At 48.6% G+C, this 22,639-nt stretch overlaps 1 protein-coding gene across 3 annotated transcripts in view; it reads right to left on the bottom strand.

Annotated features, from left to right (window-relative positions):
• Positions 1 to 22,639, bottom strand: part of cc2d1b (coiled-coil and C2 domain containing 1B) — a 28,249-nt gene that overhangs the window by 4,320 nt on the left and 1,290 nt on the right. For 2 of the 3 annotated variants that reach the window (XM_046360599.1, XM_046360598.1), the window contains exons 4-22: positions 19,542 to 19,648; positions 19,265 to 19,354; positions 17,522 to 17,656; positions 16,883 to 17,213; positions 15,864 to 15,982; positions 12,983 to 13,061; positions 12,543 to 12,769; positions 11,011 to 11,083; positions 10,278 to 10,411; positions 9,817 to 9,946; positions 8,433 to 8,605; positions 6,877 to 7,002; positions 5,619 to 5,677; positions 5,281 to 5,397; positions 2,723 to 2,796; positions 1,675 to 1,733; positions 942 to 993; positions 651 to 750; positions 416 to 506 (exon numbers count right to left, since the gene is read on the bottom strand). In XM_046360599.1, coding sequence (XP_046216555.1) covers positions 416 to 506; positions 651 to 750; positions 942 to 993; positions 1,675 to 1,733; positions 2,723 to 2,796; positions 5,281 to 5,397; positions 5,619 to 5,677; positions 6,877 to 7,002; positions 8,433 to 8,605; positions 9,817 to 9,946; positions 10,278 to 10,411; positions 11,011 to 11,083; positions 12,543 to 12,769; positions 12,983 to 13,061; positions 15,864 to 15,982; positions 16,883 to 17,213; positions 17,522 to 17,656; positions 19,265 to 19,354; positions 19,542 to 19,648 — 2,276 coding nt within the window. The remainder of the gene's footprint in view (positions 1 to 415; positions 507 to 650; positions 751 to 941; positions 994 to 1,674; positions 1,734 to 2,722; positions 2,797 to 5,280; positions 5,398 to 5,618; positions 5,678 to 6,876; positions 7,003 to 8,432; positions 8,606 to 9,816; positions 9,947 to 10,277; positions 10,412 to 11,010; positions 11,084 to 12,542; positions 12,770 to 12,982; positions 13,062 to 15,863; positions 15,983 to 16,882; positions 17,214 to 17,521; positions 17,657 to 19,264; positions 19,355 to 19,541; positions 19,649 to 22,639) is intronic. The other variant, XM_046360600.1, reaches the window with a different exon arrangement.

The following is a 22,639-nucleotide window of genomic DNA, read 5'->3' as shown; positions in this document are numbered from 1 at the left end:
ATACCCCTTTTATCCTTCAGGCAGAGTGTAACTCCCGGCATACCCCTTTAATCTTTCAGGCAGAGAGTGTAACTCCCGGCATACCCCTTTTATCTTTCAGGCAGAGTGTAACTCCCGGCATACCCCTTTTATCTTTCAGGCAGAGTGTAACTCCCTTTTGAGCGTGTGTGGTGTTCCTTTCACCTCTATAGTGACAACCAGCTGAAACCAGCTCCACTTCATCACTGGGACGCGCTGCTGTAACTGGGAAACTGCCACTGCACCCTACCGCAGTCTTCCCAGAGCGCACGCTGATTCTGTAACTAGCAAATTGGTTGTCTCTTCTCTCTTCAGTCGGGTGCTGCATTCTGTTGTTTTGAGAACGATTGGCGGAGGCAAATCGTACCGCCACCGTCTCACCCCACGTCAACCTTACCTCCACTATCTCTCGTACTTCACTCTCGGTCTCCAGTTTCTCCAGTTTGATGTGGGCCGTCCCGATAGGCTTGTCGCTCCGCAGGAAACCCCTGTCACATGACGCACACACACAAAGACCTCGCTCATCACTTACACTCAAAAAGGATCAAAACGACTTCCACTCGTCTTGGGGTCACAAGGTCGTGTTCCAGTTTGGACGTGTGTGTGTGTGTGTGTGTGTGTGTCAGACGTACCCTTTGTGCAGCAGTTCCAGTTTGAGTCCTTTCGATTGGACCACTCTCCTGAAGCCTCTGTGGTTCCGGTTGATGTTCAGAGTGAAGCCCTGGTTGAACTCTGGAGCACAGAGAGACGACAGAAAATGGAGTAAGCTATTTCACAGACACGACGCGCCACAGACACGCCACACCACAGACACGCCACACCACAGACACGCCACACCACAGACACGCCACAGACACGCCACACCACAGACACGCCACACCACAGACACGCCACACCACAGACATCATGGTCCCGGGCGTTACCTGGGGAGTTGGTGTTCTTGACCACGGCCGTTCTGTGTTTCTGTGGTTGTTCCTGAGATCAACACAGAAGAGACAGTTCAAATCGAGACGATGACTTCTGCTACTACACAGGCCTTCTCAGACCAACCATCCATAGGCATACTGTAGCTGGAGCACAGTACACCTGTGCTTGACTATTAGTGGACTATTAGTGGACTATTAGTGGACTATTAGTGGACTATGGTGACTATGGTGACTATGGTGACTATGGTGACTATGGTGACTATGGTGACTATGGTGACTATGGTGACTATGGTGTGTTCGTGTTGGATTAGAACAAGTACGTGCAAATGAATGTGAGTGTCCAAGAACAGGTTGGTAAACTGAACAGTGGCCCACTAACTCACCGTACTGGGATAGGGGAAGTCAAACTCACCGTACTGGGATAGGGGAAGTCAAACTCACCGTACTGGGATAGGGGAAGTCAAACTCACCGTACTGGGATAGGGGAAGTCAAACTCACCGTACTGGGATAGGGGAAGTCAAACTCACCGTACTGGGATAGGGGAAGTCAAACTCACCGTACTGGGATAGGGGAAGTCAAACTCACCGTACTGGGATAGGGGAAGTCAAACTCACCGTACTGGGATAGGGAAGTCAAACTCACCGTACTGGGATAGGGGAAGTCAAACTCACCGTACTGGGATAGGGGAAGTCAAACTCACCGTACTGGGATAGGGGAAGTCAAACTCACCGTACTGGGATAGGGGAAGTCAAACTTGACATAGGCATCCAGATCATTGGTAGCTATACCTGGGGAGAGACAAGGGGGCAGGGAGACATTAAGAGAGGACCGACCACTGACTCAATACCTGGGGAGAGACAAGGGGGCAGGGAGACATTAAGAGAGGACCGACCACTGACTCAATACCTGGGGAGAGACAAGGGGGCAGGGAGACATTAAGAGAGGACCGACTCAATACCTGGGGAGAGACAAGGAGCAGAGAGACATTAAGAGAGGACCGACCACTGACTCAATACCTGGGGAGAGACAAGGGGGCAGGGAGACATTAAGAGAGGACCGACTCAATACCTGGGGAGAGACAAGGAGCAGAGAGACATTAAGAGAGGACCGACTCAATACCCGGGGAGAGACAATGGGGCAGGGAGACATTAAGAGGACCGACTCAATAGGGGGAGTCAAACTCACCGGAGCTGGGACATTAGAGAGGTCACCACTGACTCAATACCTGGGGAGAGACTAGGAGCAGAGAGACATTAAGAGAGGACCAACTCAATACCCAGGGAGAGACAAGGGGGCAGGGAGACATTAAGAGAGGACCGACTCAATACCCGGGGAGAGACATTAAGAGAGGACCGACCACTGACTCAATACCTGGGGAGAGACATTAAGAGAGGACCGACCACTGACTCAATACCTGGGGAGAGACGAGGAGCAGAGAGACATTAAGAGAGGACCGACCACTGACTCAATACCTGGGGAGAGACGAGGAGCAGAGAGACATTAAGAGAGGACCGACCACTGACTCAATACCTGGGGAGAGACAAGGGGCAGAGAGACATGAAGAGAGGACCGACCACTGACTCAATACCTGGGGAGAGACGAGGAGCAGAGAGACATGAAGAGAGGACCGACCACTGACTCAATACCTGGGGAGAGACGAGGAGCAGAGAGACATGGAGGACCGACCACTGACTCAATACCTGGGATCCACCACCACAGGGAGACTATAGGAGGAATACAGGAAGGATACGGGTGGAAACAGAGGGGTCAATGTTACCTGAAGGAGCAGGCAGATTCATCCCTCTGACGACCACCACCACCATCTCTGTACTACTGAGCTCTGGGAAGATCCTAGAGAGAGAGAGAGAGAGAGAGGTATTTTCATTTTGTAAATATCCAAAATAAGCTTTGGCAATATGTACATCGTTACATCATGCCAATAAGGCAAATGGAATTGATAGGAGAACACAGAAGAGTGAGATGAAGAACGAGAGAGCGATATATACTGATGGAGAGAGGAGAGACTGATGGAGCAGAGAGACATTATACTGATGGAGAGACCACTACTATATACTGATGGAGAGAAAGAGAGACCGATATATACTGATGGAGAGAAAGAGAGCAGACTCTATATACTGATGGAGAGAGAGAGAGCAATATATACTGATGGAGAGAAAGAGAGCAATATATACTGATGGGAGAGAGAGAGCAATATATACTGATGGAGAGAGAGCATATATACTGATGGAGACCACTGACTCATATACTGATGGAGAGAAAGAGACGACTGATGGAGAGAAAGAGACATTATACTGATGGAGAGAAAGACCACTGACTCAATACTGGGAGAGAAAGAGAGCAATATATACTGATGGAGAGAGGAGACCAATGACTATACCTGGGGAGAGAGGAGCAGATAGACTGATGAAGAGAGGATATACTGATGGAGAGACTCAATACCTGATGGGAGAGACTGATGGAGGAGCAGAGAGACTGATGGAGAGAAAGGACAATATATACTGATGGAGAGAAAGAGAGGATATATACTGATGGAGAGAAAGAGAGCAATATATACTGATGGAGAGAAAGACCACCTGAGCGATATATACTGATGGAGAGAAAGAGAGCGATATATACTGATGGAGAGAAAGAGAGCAATATATACTGATGGAGAGAAAGAGAGCAATATATACTGATGGAGAGAAAGAGAGCAATATATACTGATGGAGAGGCAGATTCATATATACTGATGGAGAGAACCACCATCTACTGATACAATATATACTGATGGAGAGAAAGAGAGCAATATATACTGATGGAGAGAAAGAGAGCAATATATACTGATGGAGAGAAAGAGAGCGATATATACTGATGGAGAGAAAGAGAGCAATATATACTGATGGAGAGAAAGAGCGATATATACTGATGGAGAGAGAGAGAGCAATATATACTGATGGAGAGAAAGAGAGCAATATATACTGATGGAGAGAGAGATATATACTGATGGAGAGAGAGAGAGCAATATATACTGATGGAGAGAGAGAGAGCGATATATACTGATGGAGAGAGCGATATATACTGATGGAGAGAAAGAGAGCAATATATACTGATGGAGAGAGAGAGAGCAATATATACTGATGGAGAGAAAGAGAGCAATATATACTGATGGAGAGAAAGAGAGCAATATATACTGATGGAGAGAAAGAGAGCAATATATACTGATGGAGAGAAAGAGAGCAATATATACTGATGGAGAGAAAGAGAGCAATATATACTGATGGAGACTGAAAGAGAGCAATATATACTGATGGAGAGAAAGAGAGCAATATATACTGATGGAGAGAGAGAGAGCAATATATACTGATGGAGAGAAAGAGAGCAATATATACTGATGGAGAGAAAGAGAGCAATATATACTGATGGAGAGAGAGAGAGCAATATATACTGATGGAGAGAAAGAGAGCAATATATACTGATGGAGAGAAAGAGCGATATATACTGATGGAGAGAGAGCGATATATACTGATGGAGAGAAAGAGAGCGATATATACTGATGGAGAGAGAGCGATATATACTGATGGAGAGAGAGAGAGCAATATATACTGATGGAGAGAGAGCGATATATACTGATGGAGAGAAAGAGAGCGATATATACTGATGGAGAGAAAGAGAGCAATATATACTGATGGAGAGAGAGAGAGCAATATATACTGATGGAGAGAAAGAGAGCAATATATACTGATGGAGAGAAAGAGAGCAATATATACTGATGGAGAGAGAGCGATATATACTGATGGAGAGAAAGAGAGCGATATATACTGATGGAGAGAGAGAGAGCGATATATACTGATGGAGAGAAAGAGAGCAATATATACTGATGGAGAGAAAGAGAGCAATATATACTGATGGAGAGAAAGAGAGCAATATATACTGATGGAGAGAAAGAGAGCAATATATACTGATGGAGAGAAAGAGAGCAATATATACTGATGGAGAGAAAGAGAGCAATATATACTGATGGAGAGAAAGAGAGCAATATATCTCTTTCTCTGATGGAGAGAAAGAGAGCAATATATACTGATGGAGAGAAAGAGAGCGATATATACTGATGGAGAGAAAGAGAGCAATATATACTGATGGAGAGAAAGAGAGCAATATATACTGATGGAGAGAAAGAGAGCAATATATACTGATGGAGAGAAAGAGAGCAATATATACTGATGGAGAGAAAGAGAGCAATATATCTCTTTCTCTGATGGAGAGAAAGAGAGCAATATATACTGATGGAGAGAAAGAGAGCAATATATACTGATGGAGAGAGAGAGAGACGTCGACCTGACTGTGTGGTATGTCCTCTCCTCAAAGTGATGTTTAGGAGGGTCCAGTCTCTTCGACTGGGACAGCTTCAACATCTCCAGACTCTTCTTACAACTCTCTGCCATCTTCTCAAACCTCGACACACACACACACACACACACACAACGGGCAGAACATCAGTACCACAACGCCAGAATGATGCGTGTTGAAGTGTGTGTGTATCAGTTGGTGTTGTATAATGCATGTTAATTAGTCCATGTATTTTCTGTTTTGTGTGTGTGGTTTTCCCATTCATAGGGACAGGCTAGGGACAGGCTAGGTGTGTACAGGATGCTACGATGAAGACGGTCTCTTACTTGGTGGTCTCAGCGATGTTACCCAGATGAGTGAACTGCTTGGAATAAGTCATGCACTTCTACAGGAGACAAGAGAGAAAAATAAAATGATTAATTGTTGGTGGCTGCAACCTGTCATGGGTATGCTTGTTATCGTTAAGGACGGGGGGAGTTTTTCAGGATAAAAAGAAAATGGAATGGAGCTAAGTACAGTCAAAATCCTAGAGAATGACATGGTTCAGTCTGCTTTCTACCAGACAATGAATTCACCCTTCAGCAGGACATAACCTAAAAAACCAAATCTACATGAGTTTACATACCAAGAAGACAGTGAATGCTTGAGTGGCCGAGAAAGTTTAGACGATATAAAATATATAGCAAAACATAAAAATCATAGAGTAGCAATGATCAACAACCATGTTGACACAGTATGAAGAATTTAAAAAAAAATTATGGGCAAATATGGTACAATGCAGGTTTGTACAGCCCTTGGAAGACTTACCCAGGAAGACTCAGCTGTTATCGCTGCCAAAAGTGAATCTTTGTTTTATAATTGTTTTCTTTGGAACTTTTTACCCTTTTTTAGTGATATTCAAATTGGTAGTTACAGTCTTGTCCCATTGCTGCAACTCCCCTACGAACTTGGGAGACGCAAAAGGTCGAGGGACAAGCGTCCTCTGAAACACGACCCACTGTTCGTTTAACCCGGAAGCCATCCGTACCAATGTGTTGGAAACACAGTACAGCTGGTGACCATGTCAGCGTGCATGTGCCTGGCCCGCAACAAGGCCAGGACGACGCTGGGCCAAACCCTCCCCTAACCCGGACGACGCTGAGCCAAACCCTCCCCTAACCCGGACGACGCGGAGCCAAACCCTCCCCTAACCCGGACGACGCTGAGCCAAACCCTCCCCTAACCCGGACGACGCGGAGCCAAACCCTCCCCTAACCCGGACAACGGACGGAGCCAAACCCTCCCCTAACCCGGACGACGCTGAGCCAAACCCTCCTCTAACCCGGACGACGCTGAGCCAAACCCTCCTCTAACCCGGACGACGCTGAGCCAAACCCTCCTCTAACCCGGACGACGCTGGGCCAAACCCTCCTCTAACCTGGACGACACGGAGCCAAACCCTCCTCTAACCTGGACGACACGGAGCCAAACCCTCCTCTAACCTGGACGACACGGAGCCAAACCCTCCTCTGGCTAGCCTTTGAGTTTGGAGGCATGTGAAAAAACACTCCTTTCATTATCTAACAAGCAGTTGATAATTAGTACCTCGTACTGTTCCTTGAGCATCTTGGCCAGTTGAGTGTAGACCTCATCTGCCTTCTCTGAGATCTGGACTTCACTGTGATGAACCAGGATGAAGTCCTCATCCTCGTCACCAGGGGGCGACGGCACCTAGAGAACACCACAGACAGACAAAGTGTTACACCACAGAGGTAGAGGATTGTAGTTCCTTCTTACTACAAGGTAAGTCTGGAATGACCCACCTTCCCAGCCAAACATTGTTGATATACAATAGTATTGTCAATTTTTTTAATACCAGACTGATCTGCTGCACGACATATTTAAATTGTTACAAAGCCACAAACAATCTGAATAAATCAGTTATCAAAACAGAACAGTGTCAGGCCTAGTTATGTTCTCATCTAGGCAGCAGGACATTTTTCAAATTGGTAGGGCCATGTTTCTCATATCAGTTACATTAGCCTACCCTTTAAACTGCACTGAACAAAAATATAAAAACAAGAAGTGTTCGTTCAATGTTCCATAACACACAAAAAGCAAATTTCTCTAAAATGTTGGGCACAAATTTGTTTCCATCCCTGTTAGTGAGCATTTCTCCATTGTCAAGATAATCCATCCACCTGACATGTGGCATATCAACAAGCTGGTTAAACAGCATGATCATTACACAGGGGAACCTTGTGCTGGGGACAATAAAAGGCCACTGTAAAATGTGCAGTTGTGTCACACAACGCCACAGATGTCTCAAGTTGAGGGTTTGTGCAATTGGCATGTTGACTGCAAGAATGTCCACCAGAGCTGTTGTCAGGCATTTAAATGTTAATTTCTCCACCATAAGCTGCCTCCAACTTCGTTTTAGAGAATTTGGCAGTACATCCAACCGGCCTCAACCTCAGAGCCGCCAGATCCCGGCTGCACAATCAAGTTCAAATATAAAAAAATAAAATTGTGACATCACGATGTTGTCGCCATCGGCGCAATGGCTGTCGAACATCGTGAACAGACAATGCAATCAATTAAATTCACCCGACTCTACTTCGTACACTACAACAGGCAAAGACCGTAATACGATATGCAGAAACTGCTTCTCCGATAGAAATCCTCGATGACACTTCTAGGTGATGTCATGGCGACGTTGGCTAGCTAAAGGTCATGCGCGGAAACACGTCATCCATCGGGTCTAACGGTCGTGTCGCGCCGAACTGCCCCCTGCTTCAATACAAAGTCGTTTCTCGACAAAAAAAGGTAAACGTGTCAGTTTGTAACATTCACCAGGTTGGATGTAATTTTATTTATTTATTTTTACCTTTATTTAACTAGGCAAGTCAGTTAAAGAACAAATTCTTATTTTCAACGACGGCCTAGGAACAGTGGGTTAACTGCCTGTTCAGGGGCAGAACGACAGATTTGTACCTTGTCAGCTCGGGGGTTTGAACTTGCAACCTTCCTGTTACCAGTCCAACGCTCTAACCACTAGGCTACCCTGCCGCCCCTCCACTCTAAGCACTAGGCTACCCTGCCGCCCCTCCACTCTAACCACTAGGCTACCCTGCCGCCCCTGGTTCCAATCCAAAATTCACCTTGCTGATGTCGACGTGTTTGCCTGCCTTGACGGCGTCGATGAGCGGCTCCAGTCCCTTGGCGGTACGGAGCAGGGTTCTGGCTGCGTCCATGTCGTTCTTCTGTTTGGCCTGCAACGCTGCCTTCACGTACTGCTGCCTGCGTCCCTCCACAAAGTCCAACTGCTGTAGCGCTGTAAGGGAGGAGAGGAACAACGTGTTTTTCTGAAATGACTTCCCATTCCCTATATAGAACACCGCTTTCGACCACAGTAGTACACGATGTTGGGGTATAGCGGATAATCTGTGGTGATTTGCTTAAGAATTTCATAACTGTTTATGACAGTAGTCCCGTTAAAGTAGTGACAGGGACTGGGGTTGTCATCTCTTCTCTTGATTGGCCGTAGTCGGGGAGTTAACCGGTAAGTATGCTAGTCGGTTTTTCCCCCAATAGTATGTCACATGCTTGGTAAACAGCAGGTGTAGACGAACAGTGAAATGCATACGGCCCATTATCCAACAATGCAGAGAGAAAAAAAAATGAAAAAAAAAAACTAGGACCGTGGAGGACACGACATTTAGAGCACCGGCGAGGACCGTGGAGGTCACGACATTTAGAGCACCGGCGAGGACCGTGGAGGTCACGACATTTAGAGCACCAGCTAGGACCGTGGAGGTCACGACATTTAGAGCACCAGCTAGGACCGTGGAGGTCACGACATTTAGAGCACCAGCTAGGACCGTGGAGGTCACGACATTTAGAGCACCAGCTAGGACCGTGGAGGTCACGACAATTAGAGAACCAGCTAGGGTAGGGGGATAGAGATGGGGCTAGAGGCTAGAGATGGGCTAAAGACGGGGCTAGAGGCTAGAGATGGGACTAGAGAGGGGACTAGAGTCTAGAGACGGGGCTAGAGATGGGACTAGAGGCCTAGAAGGTAGGGGGCTAGAGATGGGACTAGAGGCCTAGAAGGTAGGGGGCTAGAGATGGGGATAGAGGCTAGGGGGGAGGCTAGAGATGGGGCTAGGGTCTAGGGGCTAGAGATGGGGCTAGGGTCTAGGGGCTAGAGATGGGGCTAGTGTCTAGGGGGCTAGAGATGGGGCTAGTGTCTAGGGGGCTAGAGATGGGGCTACGGTCTAGGGGGCTAGAGATGGGGCTAGGGTCTAGGGGGCTAGAGATGGGGCTAGGGTCTAGGGGGCTAGAGATGGGGCTAGGGTCTAGGAGGCGAGAGATGGGGCTAGGGTCTAGGGGGCGAGAGATGGGGCTAGGGTCCGAGAGATGGGGCTAGAGGCTAGGGGGCGAGAGATGGGGCTAGAGGCTAGGGGGCGAGAGATGGGGCTAGAGGCTAGGGGGCGAGAGATGGGGCTACGGTCTAGGGGGCGAGAGATGGGGCTAGGGTCTGACCTGTAGCAGACAGGCTCTCTCTCTGGTGGGTCCTGTCTGCAGAGGGAGAGGTGCTCCTCTTGGGCCTCTGGGTCGTGGGAGGAACAGCCAACATGGGCTTCTTTAACTTCTCAGGAACAGGAGGCTTGCTCTGTGGATAGGAGCACAGTCAAACAACACACTAACACTATGGTCTCAAATCCCACCCTATTTACTACTTTTGCCCCAAAGGTTGCTGGATCGAATCCCCGAGCTGACAAGGCAGTTAACCCACTGTTCCCCGGGCACTGATGACGTGGATGTCGATTAAGGCAGCCCCCCTACACCTCTCCGATTCACGGGGGTTAAATGTGGAAGACACATTTCAGTTGTACAACTGACTAGGTATCCTAACCCTTTCCCACACAGAGGCCTGGGTTGTGCTCTATATGAGAATAAGGTGGTTTCTAGTGCACACTATTGGAAGGAAAGAAATAGTTTACCTCCTCATTCTCTCCTTCCTCCTCTCCTGTCACTATGGTTTCCTCAGATGCCAGCTTACTGGCTGCCTCCAGCACGGCAGCGAATCCCTGCTCAGCTCCCGCCCCCCCCTCCTGGCCAGGGATTGGAGGAAACCCTGTTGGATGCAGATACATCATTCTGATTGGATCACACAAATAAATATATATATATTGTTTATACACAACTAATGCTACAACTACAATAAATGATCTGTTTTACATTCAGTATCTATCAGTACTAATGGAACAAGAGCTTGTCTCCTGTTTCTGATGTACAGGACACCCCCTGGACAGGACACTAGTCTATATCCTGTTTCTGATGTACAGGACACCCCCTGGACAGGACACTAGTCTATATCCTGTTTCTGATGTACAGGACACCCCCTGGACAGGACACTAGTCTATATCCTGTTTCTGATGACACTAGTCTATATCCTGTTTGGACAGGACACCCCTGGACAGGACACTAGTCTATCCTGTTTTGTAAGGACACCCCTGGACAGGACACGCTATATCTGGATAAGACAGGACACGTCTATATCCTGTTTCTAAATGACTTAAATGTAAATGTAAATGTATATCCTGTTTGATGTACAGGACACCCCCTGGACAGGACACTAGTCTATATCCTGTTTGATGTACAGGACACCCCCTGGACAGGACACTAGTCTATATCCTGTTCCTGTAGTGAGACAGCTTGATGTACAGGACTCACCTGGGGGGACAGGCAGCTCAGCATAGTTGACAGCTCGTCCTGCTTTGTGGGTGCGGATGGCACTCTGGTATTGCTGTGGGAACAGGTCAAGGGTCATATCATAGTCCTCTAATAACCAGAGGTCAAAGGTGATAAGGATTTAGGCATGGATTGAGTCCCATCGTAATGCTGCTACATTGGATTGGTTTATTTCTTCTGCACCTGCAGACGCCGGCCACCTGCAGACGCCGGCCACCTGCAGACGCCGCCACCTGCAGACGCCGGCCACCTGCAGACGCCGGCCACCTGCAGACGCCGGCCACCTGCAGACGCCGGCCACCTGCAGACGCCGGCCACCTGCAGACGCCGGCCACCTGCAGACGCCGGCCACCTGCAGACGCCGGCCACCTGCAGACGCCGGCCACCTGCAGACGCCGGCCACCTGCAGACGCCAGCCACCTGCAGACGCCGGCCACCTGCAGACGCCAGCCACCTGCAGACGCCAGCCACCTGCAGACGCCAGCCACCTGCAGACGCCAGCCACCTGCAGACGCCAGCCACCTGCAGACGCCAGCCACCTGCAGACGCCAGCCACCTGCAGACGCCAGCCACCTGCGCTAGAGTTAATGGCTGATCCTGAAGGGGACCGGGATTGGGTCTTTTTATTTTTTATTTTTTTAAACAAAAATGTCAGAATGATTTGAGCTACAAAACTATTGAAAAGTCATCTCTGAAAAGCTCACGTAACATGCTACACAAGAGTCATTAGAAGGTAAGGGGGTCTTCTACATGGAAGATCATAGGAGACTCCAGGACAGTGTCAGGTTTTTGATTAGGCATGTTGTTGTTGTTGCCATTTGTCAATTTAAAAAACTCATGAATGAAACGGTTTATGTTTAACTGTTTTGTGTTGTACTTGTAGTCCTGGTTATCCTGAACAGAACATGGCACAACACCTCATTATGAGGATAAATGTAAGGGCCATGCAGATAGACAAATAAAAAGGAGATTTTTGATGGAGTCTCGAGACTTAAAAGGGTTTTAAGTACTTTGTGATAAACATAGTTTTAAATTATTTTTTTGACCCCTTTTTCTCCCCGATTTCATGGTGTCCAATTGTTTTTAGTAGCTACTATCTTTGTTTCATCGCTACAACTCCCGTACGGGCTCGGGAGAGACGAAGGTTGAAAGTCATGCGTCCTCCGATACACAACCCAACCAAGCCGCACTGCTTCTTAACACAGTGCCATCCAACTTTGAAGCCGCACCAATGTTTCAGAGGAAACACCGTGCACTTGGCAACCTTGGCTAGCGCACACTGCAGCCAGCCAGCCACAGGAGTCGCTGGTGCGCGATGAGACAAGGACACCCCTACCGACCAACCCCTCCCTAACCCGGGCGACGCTAGGCCAATTGTGCGTCGCCCCACGGACCTCCCGGTCGGTTACGACAGAGCCTGGGCGCGAACCCAGGGTCTCTGGTGGCAAAACCTCGTTTTTTTAAAGAGACAGAGTACAAATAGAAAATTATTGGTTGGTCTTAGGAGGCGTTACCTTGGCGATGCGCTCGTGCATGCGGGCCTTGCGGTCGTCTCCGCTGGCTTTGGCCTGGGCGCAGGCCTCCTGATACCGGTCTCTCCGCTGCTCCAGGGCCTCCAGGACGTCTTTAGGTTGGGCCGGGACAGCAGAGGGGGCTGGAGGTGTGGAGGCAGGGGGATTGGGGCTTGACGCCTGTCCAGGACCGGGTTCTTTTTCTGGGCCAGATAAGGCTGAGATGACCCCTAAAGACAGAGCAAAGGATGATAAATTATGACGAAACAAATATTTAAAAAATATATAACATCTTCGAGAAGGTCAACTTTAACTCCATCTTTTTCCAAAATGTCTCCATTCCCTATAATAATGCAGTGGTTCTGATAGGGCTCTGGCCTAAAGTAGTGCACTACATAGGGAATAGGGTGTCATTTCAGATCAGCCCTGTGGTCACTCCTTACCCGAGGATAGTGAGGGTGGCAGGCAACTCAGGTCCACCTCCTGCCCCTTCTCCAACGCTTCGATCACCGCGTCAAACCTCTGCAAACAACAACAAGATATCACAATGGCAGTCTTTGTTGACCTCCTACATGGTTTGCATGCCCCAGATAACTCCAGGGCCTCAGTGAGGAACAGGACAGAGAGAAAGGAAGCAGAAGAGACACAGATACAGATGGACTCAAACAACTCCTCCAGCTGCCCCAGTTTAACACACAGAGAACATCTCTCCTCCAGCTGCCCTAGTGAACACCTCTCTCCTCCAGCTGCCCAAGTGAACACAGAACATCTCTCCTCCAGCTGCCCTAGTGAACACAGAACATCTCTCCTCCAGCTGCCCTAGTGAACACAGAACATCTGTCCTCCAGCTGCCCCAGTGAACACAGAACATCTGTCCTCCAGCTGCCCCAGTGAACACAGAACATCTCTCCTCCAGCTGCCCCAGTGAACACAGAACATCTCTCCTCCAGCTGCCCCAGTGAACACAGAACATCTCTCCTCCAGCTGCCCCAGTGAACACAGAACATCTCTCCTCCAGCTGCCCTAGTGAACACAGAACATCTCTCCTCCAGCTGCCCTAGTGAACACAGAACATCTCTCCTCCAGCTGCCCCAGTGAACACAGAACATCTCTCCTCCAGCTGCCCTAGTGAACACAGAACATCTGTCCTCCAGCTGCCCCAGTGAACACAGAACATCTCTCCTCCAGCTGCCCCAGTGAACACAGAACATCTCTCCTCCAGCTGCCCCAGTGAACACAGAACATCTCTCCTCCAGCTGCCCCAGTGAACACAGAACATCTCTCCTCCAGCTGCCCCAGTGAACACAGAACATCTCTCCTCCAGCTGCCCCAGTGAACACAGAACATCTCTCCTCCAGCTGCCCCAGTGAACACAGAACATCTCTCCTCCAGCTGCCCCAGTGAACACAGAACATCTCTCCTCCAGCTGCCCCAGTGAACACAGAACATCTCTCCTCCAGCTCTCCCCAGTGAACACAGAACATCTCTCCTCCAGCTGCCCCAGTGAACACAGAACATCTCTCCTCCAGCTGCCCCAGTGAACACAGAACATCTCTCCTCCAGCTGCCCTAGTGAACACAGAACATCTCTCCTCCAGCTGCCCTAGTGAACACAGAACATCTCTCCTCCAGCTGCCCTAGTGAACACAGAACATCTCTCCTCCAGCTGCTCTAGTGAACACAGAACATCTCTCCTCCAGCTGCCCTAGTGAACACAGAACATCTCTCCTCCAGCTGCTCTAGTGAACACAGAACATCTCTCCTCCAGCTGCTCTAGTGAACACAGAACATCTCTCCTCCAGCTGGCCTAGTGAACACAGAACATCTCTCCTCCAGCTGCCCCAGTGAACACAGAACATCTCTCCTCCAGCTGCCCCAGTGAACACAGAACATCTCTCCTCCAGCTGCCCCAGTGAACACAGAACATCTCTCCTCCAGCTGCCCCAGTGAACACAGAACATCTCTCCTCCAGCTGCCCCAGTGAACACAGAACATCTCTCCTCCAGCTGCCCCAGTGAACACAGAACATCTCTCCTCCAGCTGCCCTAGTGAACACAGAACATCTCTCCTCCAGCTGCCCTAGTGAACACAGAACATCTCTCCTCCAGCTGCCCTAGTGAACACAGAACATCTCTCCTCCAGCTGCTCTAGTGAACACAGAACATCTCTCCTCCAGCTGCCCTAGTGAACACAGAACATCTCTCCTCCAGCTGCCCTAGTGAACACAGACCATCTCTCCTCCAGCTGCTCTAGTGAACACAGAACATCTCTCCTCCAGCTGCCCTAGTGAACACAGAACATCTCTCCTCCAGCTGCCCTAGTGAACACAGAACATCTCTCCTCCAGCTGCCCTAGTGAACACAGAACATCTCTCCTCCAGCTGCCCTAGTGAACACAGAACATCTCTCCTCCAGCTGCCCTAGTGAACACAGAACATCTCTCCTCCAGCTGGCCTAGTGAACACAGAACAGCTCTCCTCCAGCTGCCCTAGTGAACACAGAACAGCTCTCCTCCAGCTGCCCTAGTGAACACAGAACAGCTCTCCTCCAGCTGCCCTAGTGAACACAGAACAGCTCTCCTCCAGCTGCCCTAGTGAACACAGAACAGCTCTCCTCCAGCTGCCCTAGTGAACACAGAACATCTCTCCTCCAGCTGCCCTAGTGAACACAGAACATCTCTCCTCCAGCTGCCCTAGTGAACACAGAACATCTCTCCTCCAAATTCTATAGTAGGCGACAAGGCTGCTGTTAAGAATCTCCATGCATCACTTAGTCAGATAACTGCCAGAGTTGTACATAGAGGATGGACCACAAAACCTTGACCAGGTTCATCCCCAAGAGATCATACATTACCCCCCTAGCTTATTCCTGGAAGAGCCTAAGATCATACATTACCCCCCCCTAGATTATTCCTGGAAGAGCCTAAGATAATACATTACCCCCCTAGATTATTCCTGGAAGAGCCTAAGATCATACATTACCCCCCCCCCTAGATTATTCCTGGAAGAGCCTAAGATAATACATTACCCCCTAGATTATTCCTGGAAGAGCCTAAAATAATACATTACCCCCTAGATTATTCCTAGAAGAGCCTAAAATAATACATTACCCCCTAGATTATTCCTGGAAGAGCCTAAAATAATACATTACCCCCCTAGATTATTCCTGGAAGAGCCTAAGATAATACATCACCCCCCTAGCTTATTCCTGGAAGAGCCTAAGATAATACATTACCCCCCTAGCTTATTCCTGGAAGAGCCTAAGCTATAGACCTATTCTTTAAAAATGTCAACACTTTTTGATCCCAAAAACATAAAAACAGTGACCTTGCTGGTCCTGAAGTAGAGTTTGACTTGTTCCATGTCTCCTTGCTGCTTGGCTTTCAGAGCTGCCACTTTATACTCTCTCTGTCTGCCTAACAGCATCACCTTCGTAGCCTCGCCTACTGTGGGATCAGAGGAGAACACACACGCAGAGAAACACAGCAATCACAACCACATCCCAGGAGGTGTAGAGAAACACAGCAACCACATCCCAGGAGGTGTAGAGAAACACAGCAACCACATCCCAGGAGGTGTAGAGAAACACAGCAACCACATCCCAGGAGGGGTAGAGAAACACAGCAACCACATCCCAGGAGGGGTAGAGAAACACAGCAACCACATCCCAGGAGGTGTAGAGAAACACAGCAACCACATCCCAGGAGGTGTAGAGAAACACAGCAACCACATCCCAGGAGGTGTAGAGAAACACAGCAACCACATCCCAGGAGGTGTAGAGAAACACAGCAACCACATCCCAGGAGGTGTAGAGAAACACAGCAACCACATCCCAGGAGGTGTAGAGAAACACAGCAACCACATCCCAGGAGGGGTAGAGAAACACAGCAACCACATCCCAGGAGGGGTAGAGAAACACAGCAACCACATCCCAGGAGGGGTAGAGAAACACAGCAACCACATCCCAGGAGGGGTAGAGAAACACAGCAACCACATCCCAGGAGGGGTAGAGAAACACAGCAACCACATCCCAGGAGGGGTAGAGAAACACAGCAACCACATCCCAGGAGGTGTAGAGAAACACAGCAACCACATCCCAGGAGGTGTAGAGAAACACAGCAACCACATCCCAGGAGGTGTAGAGAAACACAGCAACCACATCCCAGGTGTAGAGAAACACAGCAACCACATCCCAGGTGTAGAGAAACACAGCAACCACATCCCAGGAGGGGTAGAGAAACACAGCAACCACATTTACTGTTCTCATTTATCTAATCTGTGGTAAATTTCAGGAGCCTTCATGGTAAAAAAATAAGTTGATTGAAATGATTGACTTCCTGTGTGACCTGTGCTGGCCTGTCCAGTCTCTTCCTCTCCCTCAGTGCTAGGATGGCTGCTGACAGTGGCCAGGGTGGAGATAGACAGCTCCTCCTCACTGCTGGGTGATACTGCCTCAGGTGAAGCAGGTATGGGTAACATTTCAGCAGGAGCAGCAGCCTCTGGCTCCCCCTGCTGTTGTGGAGGTGTCGGTTCAGGTTCAAGACCAGAGGGTGGAGGGGGAGGAGCACGTCGTGGGGGGGCGGTGGAGGTTGGGGCTCCACCGGCTACAGGTGGGGGGATGTCAGCCTCATCCACCTTCCTCCCCTTCTTCAATGAGACCAGCATGGACTCCAGGCTCTGTGGAGAAGCACAGAGATAAGGAGACGGAAAAGGTTTTCGGACTTTAGATCCGAATCTTCCTGCTAGAACCATTAGCAAATTGTCTCAGCGTAGTGGACCGTGCTGATCTTGGATCAGGTCCTTCCTGACCATATGATCTTATTAATTATGATTTTTATTTTTTTTAAAGGGCAAACTGATTCTAGATCAGTGTTTACTCTTGAGAAGCTTTGTGAATATAGGCTCTGGAAAGCAACAAGGAGTACATGTTTTTGCTCCAGCTCTACACTAAACACAACAGGACATGAGAGAGAGTTTATCGCCACCTGGATCCCTCTGTCGTATCTCCGAGCTTTAGACGATTCCCCTGAGGCCTTGGCGTGAGCGACAGCTGTCCGGTACATCCTCAGTCTCTCCTCCAAGGTGTGCTGCAGACTGCCGGGTACCGCAGGAGGAGCCAACTGAGAAGAACGACAAACAAGTTTGATTCATTCAGTGTTCATGTGTACTGTGAAGTACTGTAAATGCAGGTTACAGTGCCGTCTTCAAGAAGTATTCATACCCCTTGACTTATTGCACACATTTTTTTATTGTGTAATAGACCATTCAAAATGCATTACATTTATTTTCTCTCATACATCTATACAAAACTTGGGTTTCCTTCTTCTACAGCAACTGAGTTAGGAAGGACGCCTGTAGTGACTGGGTGTATTGAAACGCCAACCAAAATGTAAAATAATAACTTAATAAAAGGGATATTCAATTAATGCTCTGTTTTTTTTGTTTGTTAAACCCCATCGACCAATAGGTGCCCTTCTTTGGGAGGCATTGGAAAACCTCCCTGGTCTTTGTGGTTGAATCTGTATTTAAAATGACTGTTCAACTGAGGGACCTTACAGATAATTGTATGTGTGGGGTACTGAGATGAGGTAGTCATTCAGAAATCATGTTAAACACGATGAGTGCACACAGTGTGAGTCCATGTAACTTATTTAGCATATTTTTACTCATTCACTTATGTTGGTTTGACAAATAATTTTCATTAAAAAAAAATACTAAAAAAATACCAAAACATAATTCCACGTTGACATTATGGGGTATTGTGTGCAGGCCAATAACATGTAATACATCTTCAATACTTTCTCAAGGCACTGCATGTGACCTTCCGGGTTGCCAAGACTACGTCCCGGCCGCAAGCCCGGGTTGCCAAGACTACGTCCCGGCCGCAAGCCCGGGTTGCCAAGACTACGTCCCGGCCGCAAGCCCGGGTGCCCCGTCCCAACAGAAGCCGCCAAGAAGTCCCAACCGGGTTGCCAAGACTACGTCCCGCCAAGACCGTCCCAACAGAAGCCCGGGTTGCCAAGACTACGTCCCCAACAGAAGCCCGGGTTGCCAAGACTACGTCCCGGCCCCAAGCCCGGGTTGCCAAGACTACGTCCCGGCCCAAGCCCGGGTTGCCAAGACTACGTCCCAACAGAAGCCCGGGTTGCCAAGACTACGTCCCAACAGAAGCCCGGGTCGCCAAGACTACGTCCCAACAGAAGCCCGGGTCGCCAAGACTACGTCCCAAAGTAAGCCCGGGTCGCCAAGACTACGTCCCAAAGTAAGCCCGGGTCGCCAAGACTACGTCCCAACGTAAGCCCGGGTCGCCAAGACTACGTCCCAACGTAAGCCCGGGTTGCCAAGACCACGTCCGAATGTTGCAGCACATTATCACAGCATAAGCATCAATATTATACCTGTACACAATCTAACACAAGCAGTCCATTTCATGTGCTACTATTAACTTGGGCCATTTCAAACGGACACAAAAACAGTAGTCGCATAAGGGAGAGAGGATTCACACATTTCAGTATTGTAAAAATAGTATTTCACTCCACTTGGTTTGCCAGAGTCTGTTGAGAACGGAAATGTAAGTGAGTGTTTGCATAGAGACGTGAGCAACAAGCCCATTAGTGCTTCAGTATTTCACACACACAGGTTACACCGTCAAAACTAAGAAGTCACACGCTGGAATTGCAGGATACAACTCAGTGTTTGTATAGGCAGATGATGTCATGTTAGTTTACCTGGGGTGGTGATTGCGGAGGCTCTTCCGTGGAGGTGGGTGTCACATGATCCTCCGTTTCCTCGTCACCCACCACTTCCTGCAGCTCAGCCTGGTAACATAGTAACAGTCAGGCACAAACAGAACATGTTTACCATAGGTTCAACGCAACACTAACACAGCACAGTTTGTCACACACACACACACACACACACACACACACACACACACACACACACACACACACACACAAAGTAAAAGATGATCAAAAATAGATTGAAATAAACCCAAACAGTTACCAGTAAATCTTCATCATCTTCCAGGTTATCATCATCATCATCATCATCGTATATATCCTTCATACACTCCTCTGCCATTCTGGCTATATTCTCCATAGGTAAGGGGGCTAGGACAGACATATCAATTATGACAGAGAGAGATCAATTAGTGAAACATATCAGTGGTGTAATCAGTGGGAGGAATATTATAAATTAACATGGCGGGGGGGTATTCCATCTTGTGTGTTTTTTTTTTAAAGACGTGATCACAATGATGACCTATGACCCTCAAAGAGTAATGTTTTAACCACACTGCTGGGCGCTCCTCACCTCCGTTCATCAACAAAAACAAAAACAAGGAAGGCAGTGGCGTTGTTCCCTAACGCGGATTTCATCGCAAATGTTTTTTTTTTACTTTGAAATTGTATCTCATTTAATTAAAGTAGAGATAGAGTGCCTTCAAAAAGTATTCATACCCCTTGACACTCTGGTGTTTACAATCCGAAATCAAAATGGATTAAATAAAAAAAAAAAATTCTGTCACCCATCTCTACACAATACCTCATCTCCATCGAGTACACCTGTTGCCAATTCAATTGTTTGAACATGATTTTTTTTTTTAATGAAAAAAATAAACACTTGTCTATATATAATTTTTTTTTTTTTAAAAAGTCCCACAGTTGAGATGTCAGACACAAAACCATGAAGTCCAAGGAACTGTCCGTAGATCACAGAGATAGATGTGCGATTTGGAATACAGTATATCTGGGGAAGGGTATAAAACAGTTTCTTGAATGTTGAAGGTTTCCAAACAGCACAGAGGTCACCTTTACTGGGAAAAGGGAAAAATAGGGAACTACTCAGACTCTGCCTAGACCTGGCTGTCTGACCAAACTGAACAACCGGGCAAGAAGGCCCTTGGTCAGGGAGGTGACCAAGAACCCAATGATCACTGAGAGGAACTACAGAGTTCCTTGGCTGAGATGGGAGAAACTTCCAGAAGGACAACAGTCTCTACAGCACTACACCAATCTGGGCTTTATGGGGGGAGTGGCCAGACTGAAGACACTCCTGAGAAAAAAGCACATGACAGCATGTCAGGAGTTTGCAAAAAGGCACGTGAAAAACACAAGGCAAAATATTCTGTGGTCTGATGAGACAAATTGAACTCTCGAGCCTGAATGAAAAGTGCTGTGTCTGGAGAAAACCAGACACAGCTCATCACCCATTTAACACCATCCCTTCCGTGAAGCATGGTGGTGGCAGAACCATGCAATGGGGATGCTTTTCAGCAGCAAGTTCTGGGACACAATAAGGATAGAAGGGGAACAATGAATGGAGCCAAACACAGCCAAATGCATGATGAAAACCTGCTTTAGAGGGCAAACAATCTTACACTGGGGCAAAGATTTACATTCCAACAGAACAATGACCACAAGCATAGAGCCAAAGCAACGCTGGAATTTCTACGGAACTAGAATGTATAAATCATTGAGTGGCCCAGCCACAGCCCAGACATAAATCCCATTGAAAATCTATGGAAAGACTTGAAGATTGCTATTCACCGACTCTCCCATCGAACTTAATAACAGAGTTTGAGAAATATGCAAAGAAGAATGGAATAAAAAACCCTAATCCAGATGTGCAAAGCCGATAGAAGACCCAAGAAGACTCAAAGCATCCTTCTGTAGCTCAGTTGGTAGAGCATGGCGCTTGTAACGCCAGGGTAATGGGTTCGATCCCCGGGACCACCCATACGTAGAATGTATGCACACATGACTGTAAGTCGCTTTGGATAAAAGCGTCTGCTAAATGGCATATATTATTATTATTACTTTAAAATCGGCGCCAAAGGTGTGAATACTTAGGAGAGATATTTCCGTATTTATTTTCAAATAAATTTGCTACAATTTCTACAGACATGTTTTTCACTGTGTCATTATGGGGTATTGTGGGTAGATGGGTGAGAAAGTCAAGTGGTATGAATACTTCCTGAAAGCTGTATAGTTCTTGTATTTTTATTTATTTTAACTTTATTTAACTGGGCAAGTCATTTAAGAACAAATTCTTATTTACAATGACGGGCTACAGAGGAACAGTGGGCTAACTGCCTTGTCCAGGGGCAGAACGATAGATTTTTACCGTGTCAGCTCGGGGATTCGATCTTGCAACCTTTCGGTTAGAGGGGGCGGCGGGTAGCCTAGTGGTTGGAGGGGCGGCGGGTAGCCTAGTGGTTAGAGGGGGCGGCGGGTAGCCTAGTGGTTAGAGGGGGGTGGTTAGAGGCGGGTAACCCTAGGCTACCTGCCGCCCTCCAACCAGGGGCGGCGGGCTAGCCTAGGCTACCTGCCGCCCTCCAACCACTAGGCTACCTGCCGCCCCTCCAACCACTAGGGCTGCCGCCCCTCCAACCACTAGGCTACCTGCCGCCCCTCCAACCACTAGGCTACCTGCCGCCCCTCCAACCACTAGGCTACCTGCCGCCCCCTCCAACCACGCCCTCCCTAGGCTACCTGCCGCCCTCCAACCACTAGGCTACCTGCCGCTCCAACCACTAGGCTACCTGCCGCCCCTCCAACCACCAGGCCCCTCCAACCACTAGGCTACCTGCCGCCCCTCCAACCACTAGGCTACCTAGGCTACCTGTGCCGCCCCTCCAACCACTAGGCTACCTGTGCCGCCCCTCCAACCACTAGGCTACCCGCCGCCCCTCCAACCACTAGGCTACCCGCCGCCCCTCCAACCACTAGGCTACCTGTGCCGCCCCTCCAACCACTAGGCTACCTGTGCCGCCCCTCCAACCACTAGGCTACCTGTGCCGCCCCTCCAACCACTAGGCTAGGCTCCAACCACTAGGCTACCGCCGCCCCTCCAACCACTAGGCTACCCTAGGCCGCCCTCCAACCACTAGGCTACCCGCCGCCCTCCAACCACTAGGCTACCCGCCGCCCCTCCAACCACTAGGCTACTCCAACCCTAGGCTACCGCCGCCCTCCAACCACTAGGCTACCCGCCGCCCTCCAACCACTAGGCTACCCGCCCCTCCAACCACGCTACCCCCTCCAACCACTAGGCTACCCGCCGCCCCTCCAACCACTAGGCTCCAACCACTAGGCTACCCG

Source organism: Oncorhynchus gorbuscha, linkage group LG08, assembly GCF_021184085.1.
Source record: "Oncorhynchus gorbuscha isolate QuinsamMale2020 ecotype Even-year linkage group LG08, OgorEven_v1.0, whole genome shotgun sequence".
Taxonomy (NCBI): Eukaryota; Metazoa; Chordata; class Actinopteri; order Salmoniformes; family Salmonidae; genus Oncorhynchus; species Oncorhynchus gorbuscha.
Note: the sequence above shows the minus strand (reverse complement) of the source record. Positions and strands in the feature narration are given on the sequence as shown.